This window comes from Lactuca serriola, chromosome 4 (assembly GCF_051521515.1).
Source record: "Lactuca serriola cultivar US96UC23 chromosome 4, Lser_US96UC23_V15, whole genome shotgun sequence".
Lineage (NCBI taxonomy): Eukaryota > Viridiplantae > Streptophyta > Magnoliopsida > Asterales > Asteraceae > Lactuca > Lactuca serriola.
In genome coordinates this window covers 164,036,697-164,057,753 of record NC_136411.1, presented here as the reverse complement: position 1 = coordinate 164,057,753, position 21,057 = coordinate 164,036,697, and the positions used below count along the sequence as shown (strand labels likewise).

General features: G+C 35.7%; 1 protein-coding gene across 1 annotated transcript; it reads right to left on the bottom strand.

The window, feature by feature from the left end:
- Positions 1-19,333: 19,333 nt before the first annotated feature.
- On the bottom strand, positions 19,334-19,974 carry LOC145098974 (protein FAR-RED ELONGATED HYPOCOTYL 3-like). Its single transcript, XM_079036563.1, has 2 exons — positions 19,831-19,974; positions 19,334-19,741 (listed from the first exon to the last, which is right to left on the bottom strand). The coding sequence occupies exons 1-2, from the start codon at positions 19,972-19,974 to the stop codon at positions 19,334-19,336; spliced, it is 552 nt and encodes a 183-aa protein (XP_078892689.1).
- Between the last annotated feature and the right edge of the window lie 1,083 nt (positions 19,975-21,057).

Sequence of the window (21,057 nt, the reverse complement as noted above, 5' to 3'; positions counted from 1 at the left end):
AGTGTTTGACCTTGCCGATAATCTTTATAGATGGAACAGGTAGTAAACTTACTGTTTATTTATAACTACAAGATGATTCATATTAATTATAATGAGTACGACAGGTTTATGTGGGGTACGTTTTTTATGGAGGTATAGTGAAACACAGTTACGACTCTGGTTTGGGAAAATCTATAGATTATTACAAGATCAAGCCAATAAGGGTCCCGTGAAGACGTTGAAGTATACGGTGACCGGTTTTCACCTCCCGTTTAAGGTTAGTTTTACATGCAATTAATATTACACATTTTAAAGTTTTTATAATCATCGACAAATCATAACATGTTAAAGTTATAGTAGGTATGGATTTTAGAGACATTTCCATAAGCTTTGAGGTATGCCCATCACACCGCAAATGAATTTCCAAGAATGATGGCACGGAGAATAAAAACACAATTAACTGTCAAGCAATGTTTATGTATATTATACGTGTCGGTGGTATAGTTATACATTCCTTATAAAGTTATATATAGTAAAAAATCGATATGTAGTTAAAATTAATGTTTTTATTTTGCAGGAAATCAGCATTCCACGTGATGTGGAAGCAGCGGAAATTGAGATCCAATTGCCATTCTATCCGCGTTATTTGAGTTAGACTTTGGACGGAGTGGAGTCTCCACTGATGCAACAAACCCCCCTAAACAGCACTCTCCATCACCTCAAGCTTGTCAGTTCCAGGAAGCAAATTACATCATCTCACCCACTCATGGTCGGGGCGCAGAGCACAGCACCTCACAAGACAGTAAAATAGACAAGTTAATGGGTGTTGTTAATCATTTGGCAACCACAATCGAGTAGGTGTCGAAGAAAATTGACAAATGGGAAAACGAAAGACAATTGGGTGTGGATGATTTCGATAATGTGGATGGCCATGATGAAACATTTTTTTGGTGGTTTGGAGAAAGAGTCACCCGCTACCTATGTGGAGTCACCACCGATTGGTGTTGAAATTAACGATAACACAGTTACACCGATAAAGGTTACACTGAAAAAGAGGGGGAAGATGAAATCGAAGTATTGCAGGGAGCCTTACGTACATGTATTAAATAAATTACTTTGTATTTATAAATTATATCGTCATTAAAAATTACTTACCATTTTGATTTTGTACGTTCTGTCCACAAAACCAGTGAAGGACAAATAAGGAAGAAAACCGAAAATGGACGCTACTATAGAGAACGTAAAATTGCTATTAGACCGTTACATGCCTACTGATGAGGAATTTTGGAAATTATGGGGAAAGAACTAGACGACGTTTTTTGGAACATAAGCGTTATAAAGGTTTTGAGATATATCCCTTATTTCATTTCACAAAACATTTGGGATAATAATAGCACAAAATTTAACTTCTTATTTTATAACACGCATCATTTGGTAATATGGGTGTCGTTGCTCAATGATATCAACCCCTCGACTGCTAGGTGGACAATTATTAATCCTCATGGCATCACTTTGGAAGTTGGGACGAAACATTATTTGAGGCGAATAGATGCAGGTTTGAGGATCAGAATTGTAGGTATAAGTTAAACGGATCCAAAAACATGGATCATTCACACCGATGCTCTCGTACAGAGTAATAGATGCACGTGGTACTCCATGGTCTGGGACCCATTGTGAGTGAAAATATGAGGGGTAATTTTTCAGAAAAATGAATCGAAGAAAGTGAAACATCCCAAAAATTGTTGGATTGGTGTCTAAGTCCATAACTATTTTGGTATGTACTTGACCCGATGGTGCATGGTCCTTTTGGGTTGCCTTCACCAAAGCAACTTGATTGGAGAAATAAATAGAGAGAGAGGTTATTATGATTTATTAATATGTTATAAGAATAATATATTAAAGGAGAAATCATATTTGTTTAATTAATATTGGTCAATAATTAATCAAGAATTAATTTTGTGATCAAATGTAATTAATTAAACTAGAGGGGCTGAATTGTAATTATGTGATAGTTACAAAATAAGGTAAGGATTATCTTAAGGATAGGTTGGACGAATTTGAGGTGATAAGGACCTTAGAATTCGACCATGATAAGGATTCAAGGCTTATGTTATGGGTTGCTTGGTGGGCAAGCAACTAGATAAGGATAAGGACTGAAACCCTATCTCTACACCTATATAAACCCCCTTTGGCTCATGATTTCGTCCAGACCTTCCCAAGGCATCTTAGGGACGAATTATTATACCTCTCCTTTCTCTTTATACCTTCTCCATTTGCTCTTGGTGTTTGTAAGTCATTAGAGGAGTCACACTTGTGACTCTAAGCCTTTCAAAGTCAATTCAAGGAGGAATTGGGATTGTTATTACTACATAACAATCAAGGTAACATCTTAAACCTAATTATATGTTAATATCGATTCCTAATTATATGTTAATTATAGCCTTGGATACTTGCATGTACAATAGAGAAACCTAGATCCAGGCATTAGGGTTTGTATGAGCACATAGGATGTCTTATGACCAAAACTGTAACAACCCGAAGTTGTCCATCGCCGAAATCTGTTCCGCACGTAAAAATCTGCCTTTATCGATTCGTTTCATTTTCATTTTTTGGCTAAGATATATAAACTATATGTTTATTTTAATCTCGTAAGTGTTCAAATCCATTTAAAACTCATAAAAATGGCCCAAAATCATTAACTTGAAATTTCTAAATTCTATCCCGTCGGGTAACGGCAACTTAATCGGGTGCGACCAAAAGCCCCGTTTAATGCCGGTATCGGGTAGAATTCCATCATGTCCAAGTTTTAGGACCTATTTAAACGTGTTTAAACATTCATTTGAAGCTTTTGCTTCCTCTCTCTACTCTCTCTCTAACCTCTCTCCTAAATCCAAGTTTAAGGGTCCAAATCTCAAGTTTAAGGCTTCTAATCACCAAGGTACCTTCCCTAGCTTGTTATGTAACCTCTTTAAACTTCAAATTCGAGTTTAAACTATGGATTAGGACCATTATCATGTGTTTACGGCCCTAGAACTATACTAGGCCGTAAACTCATTTAAAGGGGGTTTTTGGAGAACCAAAACCCTTCCAAACCATAATTAGACCTTAGATATGGCTAGATGACTTTATGGAATGAGCTTAGAATGCCTTGAAACATGATTTAGAGCCTTGTTTATGAGTTTACGGACCTGGAAGGTGCCTAGGCCGTAAACACTAATTTAGAGGGTTTTTAAGCCCTTAAACCCTTCCTAAACTCAAACAAGGCTTAGATATGAATTTTAGAATAATGGTATTGGCCTTAGAACATCATAAACATATTTTTTGAGGAGTAAATAGGAGTTTACAGCCAAGGCACATGCTTGGGCCGTAAACCCCTCAAAAATGGAGAGTAAACCCCTTTTAACATGTCCAAATGCCTTCAAACTTAACCAATAGCCTTGTGGTAAATCCTAGGACCATCTAAAAATAGTTTGGGGGTCTTAAACATATCAAAATGCAACATATAAGAGTTTACGGCCATAGCTCATACCCTTAGGCCGTAAACTCCCAAATATGTGTCAAAAGATGCCCTAAATTCATAACAAGGCTTGGAAAATTAACTAGAATCACATGTGATTGTCCTAAGTGCCTTAAATCAATTATTCAAGACCATGGGAGAGTTTACGGCCGTAAACTCCAAGTTTACAGCCGTGAAATCCCTTAAACATGGTATAAGTCCCCTTAAATTAATCCAAGGCATTTTAGAAGTCCATTCCAACATTTCCCAAGTCCAAACAAGCCATTAAGCACTCAAAATCACACCAACATGAGTTCACGGCCGTGAACTCATGTATGTAGGTTTTTTATGGTAGTAAACTCCCTAAAATGTTTACTCTTGGGGAGTAAACTCAAATCCCAAGTCCTTAGTACCATTACACGTCCGTAGATGTCACCCGGGTCACTCCAAACACTCGTTTTGAGGTGTTTAATCTCATTGGAGTATAATGTTCCATATAATTAGTGATTGTAAATCTAATTAGATATATATGGACATTATTTCATTTTACATAGGGACATCGCGAGTAATCAGGCCCCAAACCGACGTTTAGTGTCCAAAATCGTCACATTTCCGCGTCCGGTGAGTTCATACCCCTACCCTTTTTAAATGGTTTTTTTAACGTTTTCAGGGGGAATACAAGCAAAAGTACAAGAAATCTTGTACTTAAACGTATTTTCAGTTCAAATGTTTTTATTTCATGTATGATTTTAATAATGAAAATTGTGATAACCAATGGTTCGAATTGCAGGTTAAACAGTTAGACTAAAGTCAGATTTCTTTAAAAAGTGTTTTGATCAATATTACTTTTTGTAAAAGAAATCATACTAATCATAACTAAGATTAATATTAAACGAATGTGAATACGAATATAACTAATAGGATAGAACGAATACGAATATAACTATTAGGTTAGTACGAATACGAATGCGAATACGAATATAACTAATAGGATAGAACGAATACGAATATAACTATTAGGTTAGTATGAATACGAATGCGAATACGAATATAACTAATAGGATAGAACGAATACGAATATAACTATTAGGTTAGTACGGATACGAATGCGAATACGAATATAACTAATATGATAGAACGAATACGAATATAACTAATAGGATAGAACGAATACGAATACGAATCCAACAAATAGCATAGTACGAATACGAATAGAAATAGGAATACGAATGCGAATTAACGCCTTTCGATGACACCAAGACTTCGAATATACAGCTAGTGTACCCCTTGAGTGTCACTAGAGTTTCGAATTAAATACGAAAATACGCCTTTGGACCTCTTCTGAGTTTCGAATATATCCGCCTCAAAATGTCAACAGAGCTTCGATTATACAACTAATGTACTCTTTTGGAACTCAACAGAACTTCAAAAATACTATAATGTACGCTTCTGTGTGATTCCAAATATTCGAAAATACAACTAAGTTAGTAGACAATAGTCATTCGAATGTAGAATATCTAAGGGTTTAGAATACTTAACTAATACTATACACATGGTAATTTCTAGTACTTCGAAATCAATCCTAAGAACCAACCAGTAACGAACTTAGATACAAATAGGCAACTCAACACATAGGAAAATATGGGATTTTCTTGGGATAACATAACAACCAGTAACGAACTTAGATACAAATAGGCAACTCAACACATAGGAAAATATGAGATTTTCCTGGGTAGCACATCAACTCATAAACGGATAAAGTAACAAACGAATAACTAAAACTATAAGGAAAATATGGGATTTTCCTGGAATGACATAACCAACCGTTTTTGAAATTGTAACAAAGGAAACTCGATCTTTTCAAAACTAAACCGCTTATGAACTCACCAGCTTTATGCTGATTTTTAAACCTCATGTATTCTCAGGTCAGCGTTAGACAGGTACACCGCCACCTTTTGGAGGAGACGGAGCGTTCCGAAGACTCGTCTTTACTTTTGTTCATATTAAATATGTAAAACACTTGTACAACTTTACTTTCCAACAGATGTAAACAATATTATGTAATGTAATGTTTTGTGATTACTGCTTTACTATGTGCATTGGATTTGATACTCAACGTGGAGTCAACCCCGAAAATGTTTCCGCCTTTGGTTTTCGGGGTGTGACAAAAACCCATCAGCGGTATCAGAGACTAGACTGGTTTCAATTGTATTGATGCATTACATGTTCAAAAAATTCGATTTTTGATGTTCTGGAGGCTGGACTCGCCGAGTCCATAGCTGAACTCGCCGAGTCCACGCAGACTCGACGAGTCCAAGCCTGACTCGACGAGTCAACTCGTCAGATGGAGTATATCTCGAGATTTCTTGTTGTTTTTGCTTTGGGATAGTTACCTTATCATATTAGATAAATATAAATCCGATTTTATGATATATTTTGTCACACCCCCAAACCTGAACGGCGGAAACGTTCGGGGGCGGATGACTTCATGTGGTAGCGTAACAAATGAATACATAGTAAAGAAAGCAATACAACCATCATATATATAATTGAAAGTTTACATTTGTCAAAAGTTACATGTTCAAAACCAATTACAATATGATGTCAAAATACGAGATTAAACTGGCGCCGCAGCATCCCTTCATCAAAAGCATAATGATACCTGAAATTACTGATTCCCTGGGACATACAAGTAATTTTGAAAGAGTAGATCAGCATTTAAGCTGGTGAGTTTCATAAGTATTTAAGTGACAATGTTTGTATGAAATGAAATGTTTTGTCTTTGTTTGTTTGTGTTTAGAAAATCCTATATTTTCTACTAGTATAAAAGTAGCCTTCACTCAAGACCAATGTTTGTTTCTAAAAATGTATGTAAGTGTAAAATAACCAATGTGTTTGAAAACCTTGTAAATCAATGCATTTTTAATACCCCATGTGAGTTTTATAACCATACTATTGACTCGGAATGCCTATACACAACGTTCTTCAGGCGTTGGAATGTTATGACGTTTGTCACCCCAAACGGTGGACTGCAGCTAACAGTCAAGGCGCGGGTTGTCAAGATCGTATAGATCTATACACAAACACCATGCTCCCCCTCCAAGGGATTCTGGTATATAATACAGGACTTGAAATGTGTACTCGAACGTACGTGAAGTTAGTGTCTCACAAAAACCGTGGTATAAAAACAGATCTACTTGTTAAAATGTTACGTTTGTTCTTGTATACGAAAGTGACTTCTTGAAATTCATGTTTCTAGTACATAAGAGTTAGAAATTTGTTCGTAAAACTATACCTATTATAGTTTTCTAAAAGTGTGTCTCGTTTGTTTAGAAATACCTAGAAAAGGAATCATTTGTTATGAAAGCATAGATTTTTGGTGTAGAGTCTAAGATAGACAGGTATACATATAATCTAAGAAAAGTTTAGTTTATACATGCATTACAACAATTTATATTTCAAAAGATAGAACGCTATTGTAACATATTTTATATATGAAAGTTCCCTATAAAGTTTGTAAATCGCATGTGATTTGGATATATAAAAGCATATAAAATAGTTCTTTATGTAACACACGATAATACTCGTGTGTTTTACTTGTAATCCCCCCCCTTGAAAGCATATAAAAGAATTTATAGAACATTTAAAAGCTAAATTAAGGGGTATGAACTCACTTGAAAGTTTGAAGATAGCGAGATGGAAAACCGGGCAGAGTTTCGTCTCGGGAAACGGATTTTTCTCGGGAATCTCGGGAGTAAAATCGACCCTCGGGACTTGAGCAAAAAGACCAGAGCTTCGGGGTAGTGCGGGCACGGAAAACAAGGCAAGATCGTGAGAGAAAGGAGAGAAATGAGCAAGTTTTTCGGAAGCCTTCGCATGCTATTTATAGGGGGTCTGAGAAGCCTCGGTACGCGGGGCGTACGCTAGTACGCAATGCGTACTTGTACGTCATGCATGACCGAGTCCTCGACTGCCTCGGCTTCGGATGGGACGGCGGGTCGGATGGGCGGGTCGGTAGCTTCGCATAGGGGCGACATGGACGGACCGAGACCAAGGCCCTCGGGTACGCAGGGCGTACAAGGTTACGCGGCGCGTACCTCGGATGAGGACGCTGACTCCTCTTCAGATATTACCGGATTTTTGAATTAAATAAATATATAATTTATTTAATAAACTTCAAAAAATCATATCTTCTTCATACGAACTCCGTTTTCGATGGTCTTTATATCCACGCGTAGGTGAGACTACGCTCTACAACTTCGTTTAGATTCCGTTGGCAAATTCCGAAATTATTTTTATTATTTATTTATTAAAATGACGTGATTAAGGAATTTCTTTAAAAATTCATAACTTCTTTATCTAACGTCGGTTTTTGCCAGACTTTTTACCGCTGAAATACCATTGTCGAGACCTTCAATTCTCGTTTAGGTCATTCCGGCCAAAAGTCGCTCGATCTCCGATTCGAGTTTTTAGTTGTTTGTTGCTAAGCCGAACTTGGAAAAATCATAACTTCAATATACGAAGTCGGATTTGGGCATTCTTTTTACGTACGATCATGGTTTAAAGACATTTAAACATAGAAGGAATTTAAATAGAACTTTTTGGACATTTTATTATCAAAGTTAATTTTATTAACTCAAAAATGGTTACAATACTTGACCCTTTTAGGCCATTACAAAGAGTTGAAATATCGAGTTGTCACATATTTGACTATATTCTTGATCTAATTGAAGATATTTATCAATTAATAAGATAATTGTTTCCTTATGTGATAATTGATTAATTATTTTGACTAAATTGATAAATTGTTTTGCAAGAAATCATTATATAAATCAAATATGGATAATTATGTGTTTAATTGTTAATTTAGATTATTTGTTATTTGATCCTAGTTGTTATGAAAAGTTTCATATTTTCCCCTTAGGTTTTATAGTTTAATTTTGAACCCAAAAGTTTTGTTGTTTTGAAATTTAAATAGTTGAAACCCTAATGTTTTGAAAAAGGTTTCAAAACTTGCCCTCAAGTTTTGGAATTTAAAATTTGATTAAAAGTTTAATTAGGAATGTTAAATTCTAAAACCCTAGTAATGTTTTGAAAAAGTTCAAATCACTCCCTTATGGTTTTATTAATTAATTAAGGTGTATAATTAAAAGAGGTTTAATAAATCCATAAAAGTTTAGGTTAACAATTTAATTGAATTAAAAGTATAATTGTTAAATTAAACCACCTAATATTTTAAAAGTGTAAAATACACCCTATACTATATATAACATTAAAACTCTAACATTATATATATGTATGAGTAAAAGTCAGTCTTACCGTTAGTAGGCCTCATTCACGAAACTGGTCTATAAGGGGTGTTTAAGGAAATTGCCTATAAAATGGCGATTGAATGGGTATCCACTCTTACCCACCACACTCTTGACTAGTGGAGGGTCGTTAGCCGAACGGGTAGGATAGGACGAAACCTTCCATTATAAGTATAATGAATTACTAAAGTAGCTAAATGTTTTTCAAATTCCCAATCTTAGTTACTTAGGCAAAGTGAATTGACGCAATTCCATGAAATTACACTTTGTACCCTTGCGAAGACGTTAGTGGAGCGTGTGTGGTTTACCGGCACACTAAATGGTTCTAAGCAAAGGTAGCAAAGGGTGACTCAATGTTTGTCATAGTTCGGTGGAGCGTGTGTGGTTTACCGGCACATCGAATAGGTGACTGTAACATGTGGGGGCACCATGTAGTTTGCATGGTTATTCACACCCGCTTTGTGATCCTCGGCATCCCAGTCACAAACAAGAGGGGCATATCGAGATTTAAACATGCCATTGAAACGTTCAATGAATCTCAAAGGATCTAGGAGTTTTCATAGATTTAAAACTTAAATTTCTTTTTTCGTTTTTCATGGTGGAAATTAGTGAATCGTCATTCACTTACCTTGAAATGTTCTGCAATTTGGGTTACGGCATCCCTCTCCCGAGTTGTAGCATATTGTGTTGGGTCCTAGACTTAGTATCTCATTTGGGTGATTTGCTAAGGACTCATTCAATCGACTAACTTGAATTCGTTTTCTCCCGTTTTGTAGATGTCAAAGTTCGACAACTATGGTCTTCCCAAATCCCGTGGAACAAGCATTCCACATGAAGATGGTATTCCACGATTCAATCGAGGAACGAGAAATCATGCTTCACTTCCTCCTCCTCCTCATATTGTTCTCCCTAACCCACAAGATCGAAGAATTGAAAGGTTCAATATCACTAAAGCCCTATTGGAAATGAAACATGAAGATGGTAAACCCGTGTGTGCCCACGTTCTAGGAATAAAATCACACATTGATAGGTTGATAATGTTGGGTGTGTCATTCCCAGATGAGTTGGTTGTGAATTGGGTTTTGCAGTCACTTCCTGAATCATATAATGAGTTCAAAAGAAAGTATTATATGATGGATCATGACGACAACCTCATTGACCTAACTTACATGCTCATTGTTGTTGAATCAGAAATGATTTGGCGAAGCAATGGAGCGTATTTGTTGGAAAAGTCAACCGACCATGCTTCCGAGGACGTTCTAGGAGAACCGACCTGCATTTGCTGCCAAAAGAAAGGGCGTTGGATACAAGTCTGCCCAAAGAGCCTGAAGAGTCCAGAAGATGGGAGAGTCAATGAGTATGGCTACGCTTCAGGTAAAATCCACTATCTAACTCTGTTAAATTCCTATTCATTGATTCTTAATACATGATGTGATAAGATTGCATTTGAATGTTTTGCAGGATCAGTGAAAAGAAAGGAAGCTTGGTGAAAGAGCAAGATGAATCTAATCACGAGGAATGGATCTTGGTCGCATGGACTTGAAGATTAGATTTTGAGCTTAGATAGTTATGATAGAGTTGTTAGAAATTTTCCTTTTGAAATACATAGTTTTCAATGGATTTTGCATTGTAAGGACAAATGTTTTCCACTGCTTTTATAAATAAAATGAATTTTTCATTTGACTTATTTATTTATTTGTTTATTTTCTTGCAATGAAATCGTTATGAAAGTTGGTGTTTGCATATTTTTACAACAAATGGATATGATTCTTATTTATGGTGTTTATGGAAAAGTCGAGAATTTACCAAATAGGGAGAGTTTCTCATCGCCCAAGTTTCAATTGGACAGAAACTTGGAATCATGCAACTTGGTTGCACGATGAATGAGAAATTTCATATTTTGGAAATTAGACTAATTCGTTGACAAAGTGTCAAGTGAAGGACTAGGAGATCGAGCACACAAAGTTGCGTGTTGATCAAGTCCACCATAAGAGTAACAATGATATTCGTCATGGTTTACTAAAGGTTTAGTAAATAGGATTATACTTAGAAGATTAAGTGTAATTATGAATTGATTGAAAAAGTTTAAATCAATAAGCAGAACGAATAAGAAGAATCAAGTACGCAGAAAGATAAAAGTTTCTCCATTCTAAGAAGAAGGGAGAGTACCTTTTATGCTTTATGATAGGTCTTAATGATTAAGAACCATATCTCAATTGATCCTCTAAGTGAGTCTTAGTACAATTGTTTGTTTAAGAAGAGGAATCAAGGATTGAAGAAATGGTTAAATCAAGAAGTCAATCATACTTCGTTCCAAAACGAGTCTTAAAGTTAAGATTGTAACATTAAGTGATAAGTATTAAAAAGGTTTATAACATCCATCAAATGGTGAAAGTTGTGATGTCTTGGATAAGACAAAGACCAACTAGGACCAATTTATGAAATGTTTTGATAAAAACTACGCTAACTTGAATTTTTGTTTGTCAAGAAATGGTTATTGACAAGAGAATCTTATATGTCAAGGAGCCAGTGGGAGTCTTAATGGTCTTGAAAGGTTTCAAGAACAAATCAAATAAACCTTATCGATCATCACTAGCACACGAGTTGAGGTTTACAACCTATCGTGATGACATTATTTTGCTTCCGTGCCAATCCAATCGAGTTAATTATGCATGTGAGTTCTATGAGTTCTCATTTTGAACGCATAAAAGGCAAAGCACCTTAATCAATGAAAGTACATTGATAGGAAAGGGTGAGCTGCTTAACTACTTGGAAGACATGGTGGGCAGCTGTGCTACCATCAGGCAAGAAATCAAGATTAAGAAAGTTCGGTCCATATGAGTTTGAATTTGTCATAAACTTTGGTTTTAACAAATTCACATGGATAGGAACACATACACCATTTAAATCTAAGTGTCATAAGATTTCCTCCTTCGTGAAAATGATTGTGAGGAAATGCTTTCACTAAGAAAGATTTTAAGATGATAGTGATTGTAAAATTGCATTCTCGAATTCAATCATGGCTACGGTATCCCTTTCCATAATTTGAATTGGGAGGTTTGGCAATTGTTTACACACACATATGAACTATCTAAGGCAAAGGTGTATAAGTTCAAGAAGCCTTGATAAAGGATTATCAAAGCACTAAGTATTAGAAACATGAACTTAAGAAATTCAATAAGTATTGTTTTTTTGAAAGTTAAGATGTTTATGAATACATGTCAAAGCTAGTGGGAGCATAAGTGTTATGTTTTATAATAATCATCATGATAGTGGGAGCATAAATGTTATGATTGTATGATTATTAAGGCACGTATTGCAAGTTGGCAATATTAATTATAGAAAACAAGAGTTATACCTTGCAAAGTCGTAAGGGTTGTAAAGTTGTTTTGCTATAATTAAGGGAGAGAATATTATGCTTCATTTCAAATCTAAAAGGATTAGGTTGAGAAATGTTAATAAATTTAGTCAAGGGTACATAGTGTGTTCTTAAATTTTCGATTATGATTACGGCATTCCTCTTCATAATTCAAATTTTGAGAACATAGCAAATAAAACATTATGCGTCGTGTCCCATACGCTTCGGGTATAGGATCGATTGCAAATGCTTTAATGTTTGACCATTCTAAAATTTTCCAAATGTCGAGCGCATTTAGAGGGAAAAGGGACTAGAATCGATTTTGACTAAAATAATTAAACAACTTTCAAAGGACAATCCAAAGTTCGATGAGGATTAGTCGCTTGTGAGTAGTTGGAAGCATGGTATTGGATGGACCATATCGACATTATTATGAATAGAAAAGATTCTATTAAGAATGAGTTGTCATATGGAAATTATGGAAATGTTTCCATATTGGATGGACCATATCGACATCATTACGAATAGATAAGATTCTATTAAGAATGAGTTGTCATATGGAAAATATGGAAGCGTATCCATATTGGGAATTGAATATTGAAAATCTATGACTAGATTAGAAACTTTTATGCAAAAGGATGTTCAAAGAATGTACTTTGAGTGAGAGACATCACGTCTATGGAATTGTCTTGTAACAATCTCCGATAGAGAACTTTGTAATATCATTGGCAATAGTCTTTGTGACGTTGGTGCAGTGACATTACAAAAGGATCATTGCATAAAGTGTTAGAATCTAGCATATTCTATAAGTAGCAAGAATTTGATATTCTTTCACTTATGAAAAGGATTTGGAGTTGTGAAATGAGAATGATTGGAGATGTGTTCAATGTTTCACAAAGTAAGAACCATAGGTAAACATTGTGTGCATGATAGGAGCATGAGACAAGTGTAATAATTCAAGTAAGAAATTGATTGCCCGAAACGACAAATAATGAGTAATCGATATGGTGATAAATAAAAGGAGTTTTATTTATACTCAAAGGCTTGAGGCCATATGGGATTAGTATTATTCTTGTGTTTCACATTTGCATGTTTTGACTTCCAGAATAATTGAGTTTATTAAGAATAATCGAATTATTCGAACGGGCCACAGTCATTCATATGTTAGAAGTAGATATGAATGAAGGCTGTCGTGAATTGGTGTGTGGATTGTCTAAAAGAGTATTAGACATAAGCAAATGTTTGCTGCAACGTTCATGAGTGCTTATGAATATGAATTTGAGCATTGGATTAAATCCACGCTCTCTTGGATCAGTCCATGAATTGTATCACGAGTGATTGGTGAGACGATAACATCTTATATTCTTGAAACCGAGATGTGTGAGTTGTATCTTGCAAATCGGTTGCACATTGATAATATGTAAACGCACTAGTAACTTGGTGTTATAAAACATATTGTTGTGTGTGATTCGGTGAGTAAGTGCAAGAAAGCATTGAATCAAAGTTTATCCGTTCCTTTTATCCAAAGTAGGATAAAAGCGATATCTTTGGGCCCCTCGATGATTTTGTGATGATGAACATAAATGCTCGGCCGGGCTAGGGCTAATTTGATTTGTTCAATTAGTCAGTCGTCATAAATCAGGAATCGAGATATAGTACAAAGAGAATGATTTGAAATCATATCTCATATGATATCTATAATGGAGGAATATATGATCCCTTATCTTAAGGACACGCGTATCTAATATGATCAGAGTTGACAGCGGCTTTGGAAAGCTACGATTGCAGATCAGGATCTAAAGTAATACGCAAAATAGTTATTAGACTTATCCAAGTGGGAGACTGTTGGATTAGTGTCTAAGTCCATAACTATGGTGGTATGTACTTGACCCGATGGTGCATGGTCCTTTTGGGTTGTCTTCACCAAAGCAACTTGATTGGAGAAATAAATAGAGAGAGAGAGGTTATTATGATTTATTAATATGTTATAAGAATAATATATTAAAGGAGAGATCATATTTGTTTAATTAATATTGGTCAATAATTAATCAAGAATTAATTTTGTGATCTATGGGTTGCTTGGTGGGCAAGCAACTAGATAAGGATAAGGACTGAAACCCTATCTCTAAACCTATATAAACCCCCTTTGGCTCATGATTTCGTCTAGACCTTCCCAAGGCATCTTAGGGACGAATTATTATACCTCTCCTTTCTCTTTATACCTTCTCCATTTGCTCTTGGTGTTTGTAAGCCATTAGAGGAGTGACACTTGTGACTCTAAGCCTTCCAAAGTCAATTCAAGGAGGAATTGGGATTGTTATTACTACATAACAATCAAGGTAACATCTTAAACCTAATTATATGTTAATATCGATTCCCATATGCTAGAATTAGGGTTTATAGCCTTGGATACTTGCATGTACAATAGAGAAACCTAGATCCAAGCATTAGGGTTTGTATGAGCACATAGGATGTCTTATGACCAAAACCCATCAAATAGAAAGAAATAGATATAAGAGAAGAATGATCAAGTTGGAAACTTGATTTCTAGAAAATGTAGCAAAAGGAGTGTAATTCCTGGATCTACTCCTTCCCTCTTGAGTCTTCTATCTTCTACTTCTTCCACAAGCTTCATAAGGCACAAATAACACTCAAAATGGCAAGAAATAGCTCAAGATCACTTATGGCAGATTAGGGATTCGATAATAGGGTTTGGAGGTGATGGAGGATGGAATGGAGGCCAGATATGATGCTTAAATAGGGTGCAAACCCAAAAGATTATGGTTTCATCCAGCTTTTCCTACTCGTCGAGTCAGGGTTGCGACTCGTCGAGTAGCTCATTTAAACCCCGCGTCAAAACCTTCTTCTACTCGACGAGTCAGGGCTACCAACTCGTCGAGTCCTTCTTTCAAAATATATAAATATTTAATTAAACGCGTACCAGGGAAGCGGACGTTACAGAAAGGGTGAAAATTAGATGAAATCATACGCATTCTAAAGTGATTTTATAGTAAAATCCTTACTGATGAAACCGTAATTTTTATATAATAAAATATTACTACTGCGGAACGAACACTTTTTGATACATAGCAGAGGAAACAGTACTGCGGAATTAACAGTACTTTGTTGCAGAGTTGATGAAATAGTAATGCAAAAGTTTCTTGGAATACTAGTTTTTTTTCTTATACAAACTTCATAATAAACACAATTTAAAATGAACATCATTCATTCAAATCGAACCACAGAAAGTATGTTCCATCTTCATATTTCGTCCATTGGTTTTGTGAGTCTTGCATACCTTGGTTTTCTGTTGCTTGCATCCCTAAGTTTTCTATCTCATGCGTCCCTTGGATTTCTGCCTCCTGCTTCCATTGGTATTCTGTCACTTGTGTCCCTTCGTCTTCTCTCGCTTTTATCCCACTACGTTTTCTACTTTATTTAGCTTCTTTGGGACAATTTCCTTACACATCCTTCCATTATGTGTTGTACTATGGCATCTACTACATCTTCTTATTTTCGGTTCCTCAACTTGTAAGGGGATACAGTTGATGTTTTTTGGTCTACCTGTTTGACGTATTTCCATTACTGGAGGGTTAACAACCATAAGGTCATTAGGAACCTCCCAATCACCATGGTCCAGTAAGGGGTAGACGGCCTCCTCGTGTGTTCTTCAATACATTTCAATTTTATAAGCATCTATAGTCATATGCCCACAGTTTTCATTTTTCAAGTGCGTTAAAACCATTATCACATGACCACAAGGCAAACCAGTTAGTTGTCAATAACTGCAAGAACAAGTCATTTGCCTCAAGTCAACTATGCCACCACTTTTGAAGTCATGGACTTGATATGTTGCATTTTCAACACCAGATACCGACCATCCTGTTATCCCGTCTTTATTTTTTTTAACCATAGCTTCGGCCCACTTCGTAAGTATTGTTGTACTTTTTCTGTTAAAACAATGATATATATATGACATTTATCGTTCAATTTGACAAAATTTTAGTCATACCTGCAGCCAGCCGACATTGGTATAACCTTTTCTGCATAAGCGCACAGAAGAACTCAAGAAGTGGTAATATAGGCAACTTCCTAGCATCTTTTGTGTGACAACCGTCAAATTCTAGTCAAGTCAAAGTCAAATAAAGTCAAAAAGTCAAACCGGTCAACTCAATTAACCCGCGTACACTAGGGTTTATGTTATGTAATTACTGTACAACTCACTATTTTAATAAGAAATCATCACTTGGAAAGTTCGTATTTTTAGATTTCTATAACCCTAATCGGGGTAAGTGAAGTAACAAAACGATAAAACACTATTGCATACCCATCGGGGGTGTGTAAGATCCTTAAACATGGATTAACGGGGTTTACGGATCGTGCGTTGCGAAGCCAGACACTCAAAAAGGTCACAAATGAAGCCTCTCCCAATCTCTTTCACTCTATCTCTCTCTATTAAAAATCTCTCCCAAATCTCTCTCAAAAGTTCCTATAACTTTTTGAAATCATTCGGGTCATCCCGACCCTTAACCGGGTCAAAAATCACTTAAAACGGGGTAAAAATGGGCAAAACAGCCTTAAGGAGCCGAAACCCCTCTTTAAGGGGCGAACCCTTTTAGAGCCGAAGGTCCCTTAAGGTACTGAACCCTGTTGAACCGAAGTGACCAGGACCAAAGCCGAAGTTGCTTGTGAGCCGAACCCAAAGCTCCTTGTGAGCCGAACCCGAAACACCATTGAACCGAACCCGAACCCCTTCGGACCAAACCTCCCCCCTTCGCCTTCGCTCCACTTCGGTCCATTTCGGTCCATCTCGACCCAGTTCGCCTTTGGTCCATGGCCACAAGGGACCGAACCTTCGGCCCAATGCGAGAAGCTTCGCAGAAAGGCCATTTTCGCCCGGTTTTCAACTAGTTCTGCGTTTAAGCCCGTTTTTTATTATTTTAATGCGGTATTTTCACCCAAAATCATATTTCAAGATATAAAACCCCATATATCATGAATTAATCATGTTTTGAGTGCAATCCTTATCCAAGATTAGTGAGTGAGATACTTGTGGTGGAGTGTTGACTTTACCTTAGTGTATGACACAAGCAATCACCCCATGCCCACTCCATGACCAGCCCTTGTCCTTCCACCATGCCTGGTCATTTCATTGTCCTTTTCCCACCATTTTCCAGCCACACTCTTGGTCAAAGGCTGGAAAAACTCTTATCTATCCTCTCATTTCTCTCATTCTCCACCAAAGAACAAACTCCATTCTCTCTCACTTCTCTCTCTACATTTCGAGATTCCAAGGCTGATTTTCAAGTTCTTCATCTAATTTTGGTAAGTAATATTATCCTTCATATGATTATTCCACCTCTTTCTATTCAAATCATAGGTTTCTTACACAAACTTCATCATATTTGTGTTAGAACTTCGAATCTTCAAGCAATCTTCTAAGTGTTCTTGAGTTGAACACTTCCTTTCTTCAACATCCATCCACTGAAATCACAAAAGGTGATTTCATACCCTTATCTTTTCATATTTTTCTAAAGTTTTATGGGGGGAGGGGGAATACAAGTTAAAACACTAAGAACACAACTAGACTCTTCCAACAGCTTTCATCAGGAAAGTTCCACTCCATTCATGGACTGTTTTGGACAACTTAGACATTTTAGTTTTAAAAACTGTATTAGGTGCAAATAGTTCAGGCTCATACCTTTAAATTGGCTACTTGCACATCTCCATACGATTTTTCTACAATTTATGGTGATTTTTACAAAACAGTCTATCATTTCAAGAACAAATCCGGACCAGTCTGTGAATATGGACTTTTTCACACAAGTTGGAGGTCACTAAAAATCATAATAAAATTTATGAACAAACCAGACTCATTTTCCAAACTCTCAAAATTTACGGATTCTGATTTGAACCTTTGATGATTTTTCTATAAATTTTCTAATAACAAGAATAGAAATGTTATAATTAGAAAAATGTTATCAATTTCATTTACACCTTGTAATTTGTTGAGCAAGGAGTGTATCATTATATGAACACTTGTTGTTATATTATATGTCATTTTTTCTTGGTAAATTAAGCATACATCAGAAAAAAAAAAAAAAAAGGGATTTTTACCTTCACAAGTGTGGTAATAAATTAATATAAACAAAGTTTATACCCCTTTGCATTACAAACAAATTTGATAAACTATTGAAAGTATATTTTATGTTCACTACCACTACCATTATTTTGATAAACTATAATAGGTATAGTTTATGATTCATTTACATAGCAAACTCATTACTAAAAGGTCTCACTTATAGAAAAAAAAGGTTTTTCATTACACTACATGTAAATCCGTTAATGACTAAATGTGAGACATTCTTTTCATGTTACTTTTCAAGTAATACACTTAAGTCTTGTATTGTAACCAAAATCTCTTGTAGGGAGAGCGTGATAGTTGTATATAGATCTATATTGGGATTGACACCACACACCTTGCTGTTAGCTACAGTAGGACCTTGAGGTCTACGGGTGACAAATGTCATAACATTTCCGACGCCCGAAGAACGTCGTTTCAGGCCAACTAGGTCATAGCATGGTTATAATAACTCACAACAAGTATTAACAAAACATAGGATTTACAGGAACTTCACTAAATCAAACGAGTTTATGTCAATTTAAACTTGCATTGTTTTTACTATAAGTATGGGAAATTACTTGTACATTTCGGTCTTTGGATTTTAAGACTACATTTCACACTTTAAGATAAATATTGGATTTTTCTGGAACAAACACCACATTTACAAGGAAAAAGACTTTTACTACTGCATTCAAAATCTTATGAACTCACCAACTTAATTGTTGACACTCTTTCAAAACTACTTGTATTCTCAGGAAATCAATAAATAGGTAACCAAGTGCTTTTGATGATTGGACGTTAAGGCGTCAAACATTTCATTTTTGTCAACATAATGTAATTGATTTGGAAACATGTAAACTCATATTATGGCGTAACTTTTTCAATTATATTTATGTTGGTTGTGTTTACCTGGGTGTGTGATATTTTGATACAACATTCATGGACTCTGCGCTGTTTGAGGTCAAATAATCGTACCTCGTGGTAGGGCAATGGGATCTAGTCCATTTATCACGTGGAATTTGACTAAGGTATGCCGCTACATCTGGTCTAAGAGTACAAAGTCTCCCCTAATACTGTTCAAACTCAGTGGTCTTGTAAGCTCTTACAAGCTTCCAAAACAAAATTTTTGTTTTTTTATTTTTTCCAAAGGTGTGCACTATGTTTCCTATTAGATGAAAACCACACAGGCCATGTTGAGCATTTGGGAAAACATTTTGAATACGTATAGCAATTGATGTAGCCTTATCCGTTACCAATGTCAAACCTTCCAAATCACCAATGCATTCATGTAGTTTTTCAAGGAACCATGTCCAAGAATCCGTTGTCTCTTTTGGGCAAATTCCATACCCAATAGGCAATATCTGATTGTTACCATCCATGGCAACTACATGCAATATGGTGCCTTTGTATTTTCCCTTCAGATGGACACCATCCATAATAGTAACTTTTTTACAAAACCGTCTGAAAGCACGTGTCTGCAACAATTATGTAAAAAGCATGAATATATTAACAATTTGTAAACACTATATATTTACAAAGTTTAAAATTCAATTTATGTATTTACCGCGTAGCCAATAGCGAAAAAACAATACTCGAAGCGGTCCTCCAAATTAGTTTGTATGTACGCCAAAGTCCCAGGATTATGTTTCTTTAAGTTGTAAAAATAAACTGGAAGTTTGGAAAAACTTTCTTCGGGGGTCCCTGTCATCAATCCTATAGTAAATTCTCTAGCATGTCACGCTTGTGAATAATTCAAATTAATTTCCAGCAACACATTCATATCTCTAATAATATATTTAGGTCTCCAAACTCTCAAACTACCTTGACCCATAATGTCATGTATTATGGTTCCCACAACTTCACTAGTTGCTTGCCTATGATTTGTGTGTATAAGTTATGAAGAACATGTGTGCTCCTAATTAAAAGTCTTAATTTCAAACATTTTAGTTCCTTTAATGACAACTGCATATAAACGCCAATGACATTTTTCTTGCAAACAAACAACCTCATATCGAGATTTGCTTGATTTTTGAACCTTAATCTGAAACTTTTCTTTAACTGCTTTGAATTTAACAGAAGTTGTTAGGTCTTTTTTGGTGGTATAGGTTTGATTCACAAATATTTTGTCATTTGGACCTAAACTGTGAAATGGTCCAGGTTCAAGAATAGGTTATGCACAATCAGGAATAGGAGGAATACAATGTCAGTGATTAAAAGCAACTTTCCGTTGCATGTACTCATCTTTCGACCAACCTTCATTTGATTTTTCATCAGATAATTGATCATTAAAATTAGGTACTTCTCCAAACTCAAATAAATTTTGATGTTCTATTCTGTCATGCGCAAATTTGGTTCATTATTATCATCTAATATAACGTTATCGTTATCTGATACAAATTTATCAGCAACTGAAGTTTTCTTTTCATAACCCACTCCTATGTCATTTCCTCGTCTCCTGGACCGCTTTCCACCAAATTGTCTATCTCCACGACCTCTACTACTTCTTGCTCCAATAAACTGGCTTTTCACCACTGACTGTTCTTCAACTTCTTCACCTACCACCGATAAATACAAATGCACTTTCAGCTTTGTTTCAGACATTACATGTTTCAGGTGATCTACATCATATTCACCTGCAAGCTCCATGGCATATCCACACTCATGGTGTTTAAAAGACAAAGACATATGGCTATTGAACACACCGGCCTTATGTCTAACCATTTGTAATAACATTTGATGGTCAAAGTTAAAGAGGAAGATTTAAACCATAGTTTTTCACATTATTTCTAAC

What these genes read in the sequence shown, in the direction of transcription:
- LOC145098974 (XM_079036563.1), bottom strand. Translation starts at nt 19,974, where the DNA reads ATGACAGGGACCCCCGAAGAAAGTTTTTCCAAACTTCCAGTTTATTTT. An exon ending in TTTTCGCTATTGGCTACGCG is followed by an intron (nt 19,742 to 19,830) that starts GTAAATACATAA and finishes TAATTGTTGCAG; the next exon opens with ACACGTGCTTTCAGACGGTT.